The sequence below is a fragment of the Cannabis sativa genome, chromosome 3 (assembly GCF_029168945.1).
Source record: "Cannabis sativa cultivar Pink pepper isolate KNU-18-1 chromosome 3, ASM2916894v1, whole genome shotgun sequence".
NCBI lineage: Eukaryota > Viridiplantae > Streptophyta > Magnoliopsida > Rosales > Cannabaceae > Cannabis > Cannabis sativa.
This window is the reverse complement of record NC_083603.1, coordinates 51,321,603-51,330,083: the sequence shown is the minus strand read 5'-3', so window position 1 is coordinate 51,330,083 and position 8,481 is coordinate 51,321,603. Positions and strand designations below refer to the sequence as shown.

Here is an 8,481-nt window from a genome sequence, read left to right as displayed (position 1 = left end):
AGCCCTTAAGCTGGTCGCGACTACAGGCAAACCTCAAAAATCGAAGGTTCTGCCAAACCTCGAAGTCGCAACCAGGGTTGTGACCATGAAAAAAGGTCGCGACTTGGCTCTCATGAGGTCGCGACTACTGACGCTTCTGGAGCCGAATTTTCCAATTTTTTCCAGTTTATCCCAGTTTTTCGCCATTTGACTGAATTTGAACTTTAACACTCCGGGAACCTGAAATAATGAAAATCAAGTGTAAAACTGCTCCAAAAGACACCAATAGACGAGATAATGCTAACTTTAAAGACCCGAAACATAGGCTAATTATAACATAACAAAATCCCCCAAACTAGATTCTTACTCACCCCCGAGTAAGATAAAAAAAACTAACAACTACGCTATGAGATAATTACTATGCTGCTGACTCATGCTCTGTTTTTTTTTCTTGCATAAACTAGAATTTTGACCCTACTAACTCTAACAATTAACTCGGACGCTCAATTAATAACACTATGTACAACTGCAACACTTTATTCAAATGTGAAACATTGTTATAAAAGTTTTACTCTTTCCAACAGTTCCACAATCCGATAACTCATAAGCTTGTATGCTTACCTTTCTCCACTAATGTTGACAGTATTCTTTGGAATCATTAGGTCTTTTAAAGGCTTAAGTATAATGGCTCAGATATTCAGGGATAGGCAAAGACAATTTTTGGCTCAACATATCATAAGCACACAAATAGAACCCACAAACTTCTTACTTTTCTTTTTCAATACCTCATAGTGTTCCCACATTTACCAAGATTGAGAGAAAATATATTTATTATTTTTTCAACATCACTGAATCCTTTTTTTTTTTTCAAACATATATATTTTTTTTACTTTTTTTTTTTTTTTTCATTCTTCATTTTTTTTCTCAGTGACATTGAATTACAATTTTTCCTCTTCTCAATCTTACAAGTTTTTCTCCCTCTCACTAATTCCTCTCACTAAATGTTTCTTCTCCCCTAAACTAATTATGTAGCTTATGATATCATGGATAACATGGTGAAGAAAAAATTATTAGTGTGGTTGCACAATTTTTCAAATCAACGGGTGAAAAACAAAACAGGTTTAGGCTCAAAAGGTTCACTAGGGATACACATTATTATGGTAGGCTTGAAAGGCTCAAACTATCCAACAAATGCCTAAGTCATATTCCAATTGAATTCTATCAAGGATTTCGCCTCAAAAGAATAAACATGCAAGTTCTAAGCTATCCTGTCAATCTTACCGCAAACCATAGTAAAATAGTTATAACAATTTTCACAGATTGAGTATTTACAGAGAAACACAGGTTTCAGAACATCCGAACTAATCCAAAGAGTTAACAAAATCAAGCACACAGTTATTTTACAATTTCAGATCACATCACACTAATCAGCAGTATACAACTATCATCAAGCTTATTGCCATTCCTTGACTAACGCAAAAAACTAAAACAACTAAAACAGAAAATTAAAATGCAGAAATTAAAGTGCAGAATTTAAAATTTTTAAGTCTCTCCCCCCAATCTAAATATGACATTGTCCCAAATGTATACAGGAAGATGCAGGAAAAGAGACTTACCTGAGACCCTCTCAGAAAGGGTTGGGTGGTGGCGGCTGGTCATAGGGATAGAACCGAGGAGGTTGCGCTAAATAGTTCGGGTAATCAATCCCGATGTTCATTCTGTTGATGAGACAGTTAAGTTGCTGAACTTGTCCCTCATCATAGATACTTCTCTGCACCATGTATTGTTGCATGTGGTTGTTTTGCTGAATTATATAACTCAGCTGTGCATGAGTGTATTGTGTTGTTGGATCGATAGGCCCAGGCAATTGTAGGGGCTGCTCCTCTTCTTCTTCAACATTAGGTTCTCGTTGCCGCCTACGCCTTTGCGGTGCATCAGGTGGAGGTTGGCCATAGGGATGCGACTCTTTCAGCCTGTTGACAAAGGCGATGTCCATCTTGCGAAGTGGCAACACCGTGTTGTCATACTCTAATTGGGGAACTTCATATGTCCCGCAGAGTTCTGTGATAACTCCCGCCAAACCAAAACCACCTCCCGTGGCTCCTTGCACGATCTGCTCAATGCTTTGCCTTATGACTTGTCCAATGTTAATGTTGTACCCCTTCATTATGGCGTACACATATTTTAGGCGATCCATTTGGACATCAGAAAAGTGCTTATTTGGCACTAACCGAGCACTCACAAAGTACAGCCTTGTTTTCGCCACCGGGTTCAGCTCACACCGGTATAAGATATTTGGCGACCCCTCTGTGCCATCATTATCATGGAACCTCAACCCAGGAAATCCAACTGTCTCCGCCACATCCACCATATCAAACTGCTCTTCCTCCTCAATAATTCGGAGGCGTTGTTCTTCCCTAGTGTAATCTTGGACAGAGAACATCACATTAAATGCATCAGCAGTCGCGGGAACTTTCTTTCCACGCACTTTCACTTCCCCATTCCGACGGTCAGGCCAATTTGCAAGAAACTCACAAGCCATAGTAACATTAGCCCGACCCCGAGCATCCACAAAACTTCCCCACTTCATTCTTTCTATTTGAGCTCTGATTGTTTCAAACCGAGGTTGACGCCTCAAAGGATTCTCAGGGAATTCAATACCCCGATCATCAATATAAGCCCTATTCTTAAGTCTCATGAAGCAGTTTTGGGCCTCAATGTTTCCAAAGCGAGTCCTATCAAAACCCGTTGGTGGTGGGTTTGAAGACGAACCCTCCTCTACATTCCTAGTCCTTTTAGGTGCCATTTTTTTCTTTTGATTTTTTTTTTCTGATTTTTTCTCGATTTTTTTTTTCTAAAGAAAAAAATTGGGCAGCACCTCCCCTTAATTTTCTATATCCCCAAAAATTGAAAAATTCACCAATAAATCACACAATTACATTCACAATCCCAAATCACACTATAAACCTAACAATCCTTATAGGAATCACTAATTTGCACCAAAATCACAAACAATGCTCAATATTTCATGCAACTTTTCAAATTCAATAGAAAAGAATACTTACAAACCCGAAGACGTATTACTCCACCTCCATTGTTGATTATCTTTGAATGTTTGAAGTTGAAGATGAAGAACCAATATATTTTCGAATTTGGGTTGAAATTGATGAGTATTTGGGTTGTTTTTGATGGAAAGTTGATATTGATGAAAGAAATTAGGTTTTAGGATGGATTGGGATTAAGAAATTGGATTGGAGATGAAAGAATTGGAAGTTTGGTGAAGAAATTTTGAATTTTTGAGAGGAAAAGGGGTAGAGTCGGCTGAGAGGGTATTTAAATTTTGAATTTTTGATGTAGGGTTGAATGAGGGGGAAAAATTGGATTTTATAGAAAATTTCGAGAGCAAGTCGCGACCTGGCCTAGGGCAAGTCGCGACTTGCTTACGATCGATTTTTTAGCCTTCTCTGGAAAATAGGGAAGTCACGACTGGGGTCGCGACTTGGAAAATAGGTCGCGACCTGGCAACAGGCAAGTCGCGACTATTGGAACCAAAAAAAATCGTGAGTTTCTGTAAAAGTCTAGGTCGCGACCAGGGTCGCGACTTGAAAAATAGGTCGCGACCCAGAAACCCTCAGGTCGCGACCACTCCAGGTCGGAAAAAAAACTTTTTTTTTTCACGCTTTTCACGATTCAACTAAAAAGAAATAATGTCTGGTACTGATCGAAAAATTAAAATACTAAAAATACTAAAGCATAGACTAGAAACATAATCAAAAAGTCTGAAAAATTAAAGAAAAACACTTGGGTTGCCTCCCAAGAGCGCTGTCTTTATCGTCATATAGCCGGACGCTGAGCCTTGTACTTCAAAGTGGCGCCAGAATCATGGCGGACTTGGCTTGGTCAAATTGACCTCCCAAGTAAAGCTTTAAACGCTGTCCATTAACTTTGAAAGTTGCTAGACTATCACCTTTCAACTCCACCGCTCGATAAGGAAACACCTTGACCACTGTGAATGGTCCTGACCACCTTGACTTCAGCTTTCTAGGAAACAGTTTCAACCTTGAATTAAAGAGTAACACTTGCTGCCCTGGTAGAAACTCTTTCCGTACTAGAGCTTGATCGTGCCACTTCTTAGTTCTTTCCTTGTAGATTTTGGCATTTTCATAGGCTTCATTTCGAAACTCTTCTAACTCATTCAGCTGTAACAATCTTTTCTCCCCTGCAGCTTTTAGTTCCATGTTAAGAGTCTTCATGGCCCAAAAAGCTTTATGCTCTAACTCCACCGGTAGATGACAAGCCTTTCCAAACACCAACCGATATGGGGACCTGTCAATCGGTGTTTTGAAAGCAGTTCTATATGCCCACAATGCATCATCTAATTTTCTTGACCAATCTTTCCTTGATCTTTGCACTGTTTTCTCTAGAATCATTTTGATCTCCCGATTAGAAATTTTGGCTTGGCCATTACTTTGGGGATGGTATGGTAAAGCAGTTCGATGTCGGACACCATATCTTGAAAGAAGTGCTTCAAACTGCTTGTTGCAGAAGTGACTCCCTTCATCGCTTACTATTGCTCGAGGAGTACCAAATCGAGTAAAGATGTTCTTTTGTAGAAAGCGAAGAACTGTCTTACCATCATTCTGGGGTGTAGTTGCAGCTTCGACCCATTTAGACACATAATCGACGGCCAAAAGAATGTACTGATTGCTAAAGGATGAAGGAAAAGGACCCATGAAGTCTATTCCCCACACATCAAACAATTCAACTTCTAAAATTCCTGTTAAAGGCATCTCGTTTCTTCTTGAGATATTGCCTGTTCGTTGACAGCGATCACATGCCTTTACAAAGGTAGTAGCATCCTTGAATAGCGTTGGCCAAAAGAATCCACTTTGCAACACCTTCGTAGCCGTTCTGTTTCCACTAAAATGTCCTCCACATGGTAAAGCATGACAATGGGTTAGGATAGAATACATCTCCTCTTCAGGCACACATCTCCTAATTATCTGATCGGCGCAGTGCTTGTAGAGGATTGGCTCTTCCCAATAATAATGTTTCACCTCAGAAAAGAACTTCTTCAATTGTTGACGCGAAAAATCGGGAGGGGTTATTTTTGCAGCCAAGAAATTAACATAGTTAGCGTACCATTGTACCATCAGGTTTTCCCTCACACTAAAGAGTTGTTCATCAGGAAATTGCTCATTTATTTGTACCTCCTTCGTATTCTGACTCTCTTCCAGCTCTAATCTTGACAAGTGGTCTGCTACCAGGTTTTCGGTGCCCTTCTTATCTTTTATCTCTAAGTCAAACTCTTGAAGTAGAAGTACCCACCGAATCAGTCTCGGTTTTGCATCCTTCTTGGTCATAAGGTATTTGATTGCTGAATGATCTGTGTAGACAATTACCTTATTTCCAATCAGGTAGGGTCGGAATTTGTCACAAGCAAGCACTATTGCTAGCATTTCTTTCTCTGTAGTGGCGTAATTTAATTGAGCATCATTCAGAGTTCTACTAGCATAGTAAATTGTGTAGAATACTCTGTCAACTCTTTGACCCAAGACCGCTCCAATGGCATAGTCACTTGCGTCGCACATCAACTCAAACGACAACTCCCAATTTGGTGAAATTACTATCGGTGCTGAGATCAATCTCTCCTTTAGAACCTTGAAAGCTTTTAAACAATCTTCTCCAAACTCAAATGGAACACCATTGACAAGTAAGCTAGACAAAGGTTTTGAGATCTTGGAGAAGTCCTTGATAAATCTACGGTAGAAGCCAGCATGTCCTAGGAAACTCCTCACTCCTTTTACAGAAACTGGAGGTGGAAAATTCTCTATTGTTGAGACTTTAGCCTTATGCACCTCAATTCCTGCCTTTGAAATTTTGTGCCCAAGAACAATTCCTTCTGTTACCATAAAGTGGCACTTCTCCCAGTTTAGCACCAAGTTAGACTTCTCGCACCTAGTTAGCACTTTTTCCAAATTTTCCAAACAATGATTGAAGGAAGAACCAAAAACTGAGAAATCATCCATAAAGATTTCAATACAAGATTCAATCAAGTCTGAAAAGATAGCCATCATACACCTTTGAAAAGTAGTAGGGGCGTTGCACAAGCCGAATGGCATTCTTCTGAAAGCAAAGGTACCGTAGGGACATGTGAAAGTAGTCTTCTCCTGATCTTCAGGTGCTATATCTATTTGGTGGTTTCCAGAATATCCATCAAGAACGCAGTAATATTCTTGCCCCGCCAATCTGTTTAGCATCTGATCAATGAAGGGCAAAGGGAAGTGATCTTTTCGTGTTGCCTTGTTGAGTTTCCTGTAATCGATGCAGATCCTCCAACCAGTGACTATTCTTGTTGGAATCAACTCATTCTTTTCATTCTTGATCACAGTCATTCCACCTTTCTTTGGAACCACTTGCACTGGGCTAACCCACTTACTATCTGAAATAGGATAAGCAACTCCAGCATCCAACCACTTAACTACTTCTTTTCTGACAACTTCTTTCATGGGTGGATTGAGTCTTCGTTGAGCGTCGATTGTCGGTTTGGCATTGTCTTCCATGAGAATTCGGTGCATCACTGTTGAAGGACTGATTCCTTTGACATCACCTAGTGTCCAAGCGATGGCCTTATTGTGAGCTCGGAGTACCCTCAGAAGTCTATCAGTTTCCACATCAAAAAGAGAAGCTGAAACAATAACTGGCAGCTTTTTATCTTGACCCAAAAACTCATACCTCAAGTGACTAGGAAGCACCTTCAATTCAAGTTCTGGAGGCTTTTCAGTAGATGGCTTTAGCTCTTTTGGAACTGCTCCCAATTCCTCAAAATACCTTTTGTTCAAGGGCCCATAGGAATCAAGCCACTTCACATAACCCATGACCTCTTGTCCCTCTTGCTCCGTCAATTCATCTTCAGTTAAACTTAGTTCAAGAGGATCATCTAGCAGCTTTTTCTCACCCACAATTTCATCAATCAAGTCAATGAAGAAACAATTATCACTTGCCTTTGGGTACATCATAGCCTTTAGCACATTAAAGACCACTTCTTCTCCTTGGACTCTCAGCTTTAATTCACCCTTCTGAACATCGATCAAGGCTTGGCCAGTTGCCAAGAATGGTCTCCCAAGAATGATTGGGACATTGCTATCTTTTTCCATATCCAAAACGATGAAATCAGCTGGAAAGATGAACTTGTCAACTTTAACTAACACATCCTCAATGACTCATCTAGGATGGGCTAGTGATCGGTCTGCCAATTGGAGAGTTACTGTTGTTGGCTTTGCTTCACCCAGCTGCAATCTTTTAAACACTGATAGAGGCATCAAGTTAATGCTGGCTCCCAAGTCACAAAGTGCATTTATTCCTTCAATTCTCCCGATAGTACAAGGAATAGTGAAACTCCCTGGATCTCTGAGTTTGGGAGGGAGTTTCTTCTGTGGAATGGCGCTGCACTCTTCAGTCAGAGCCACTGTCTCATAATCCTCCATCTTTCTCTTCTTTGACAGAATTTCCTTCATAAACTTCACATAACTTGACATCTGCTCTAAAGCTTCAGCAAAGGGAATGTTAATGTGAAGTCTTTTGAAGACTTCTAGGAATTTGGTGAACTGCTTGTCTAGGCTTGACTTTCTAAGCCTTTGAGGGTAGGGTATTTTCACATAGTGATCACTATTAATTGGTGGAGACTGTTGTGGTTGTGTTGGGCTGTCAGTAGCCTTTTCTGATGTTTGTGTTGGGGTTGGCTTTGGTTGAGCTTCATTCTCCTTTTCTCCATCAGCTGGTTGTGGCAGTTCAGGACCATCATAATTTTTACCGCTTCTCACGGTAATTGCTTTGCAGTTTTCTTTGGGGTTTACTTCAGTTGTGCTAGGCGAATTCCCTTGAGGACGGGTTGCTACTTGAGTTGCTAGTTGGCCCATCTGTGTCTGCAGGTCTTTGATTGAAGATCTAGTTTCAGTCATGAATTGAAGCAGTAAATCTATTTGCAAACTAGAATTTCCACCAGAGGTTTGTTGTTGATTAAACTGTTGATTCTGATTCTGGTTCTGATTTCGTTGCTGATAAAACCCACTGTTTCTTCGGTTATTACCCTGGTTGAACCCATAATTGTTGTTGTTATTCTGTGAATAATTTCCAATGGCTTTAGCTTCATCCATTGGCAAATCATCCACATCTGCTTGACACTCTGAAAAGTGATGATTTCCTCCACATATCTCACAAACAATTTGGGCTTGTTTACCTTGCCCTGCAATTAGCTTTGTCAATGCCTCAACCTGAGCTGTCAACTTTGTGATGGCATCAACCTCTAACACACCAGCTACCTTCTTTGATTGACTCCTTTCAGTTGGCCACTGCTGATTGTTTAGAGCCATCTCCTCCAATAGATCATAAGCCTCATTAGCACTCTTTCTCATAAAGGCTCCACCAGCTGTTGCATCTATTAGAGCTCTAGTGTTTCCTACCAACCCATTGTAGAAGTTGTGGACCAGCATCCACTTCTCT

The 8,481-nt window shown here is 40.3% G+C and overlaps 1 protein-coding gene across 1 annotated transcript; it reads right to left on the bottom strand.

Annotated features, from left to right (window-relative positions):
- Positions 1–3,708: 3,708 nt before the first annotated feature.
- On the bottom strand, positions 3,709–4,409 carry LOC133036157 (uncharacterized). Its single transcript, XM_061112655.1, has 2 exons — positions 3,890–4,409; positions 3,709–3,737 (listed from the first exon to the last, which is right to left on the bottom strand). Exons 1-2 carry the CDS (start codon positions 4,407–4,409, stop codon positions 3,709–3,711), a joined length of 549 nt encoding a protein of 182 aa, XP_060968638.1.
- Positions 4,410–8,481: the final 4,072 nt, after the last annotated feature.

Excerpts from the sequence above, each read along its gene's own strand:
- LOC133036157 (XM_061112655.1), bottom strand. The coding sequence starts at position 4,409 with ATGATTCTAGAGAAAACAGTGCAAAGATCAAGGAAAGATTGGTCAAGA. Across the intron at positions 3,738-3,889 it reads TTTAAAGCTTTACTTGGGAG|TCTATGCTTTAGTATTTTTA; the intron begins GTCAATTTGACC and ends TTATGTTTCTAG.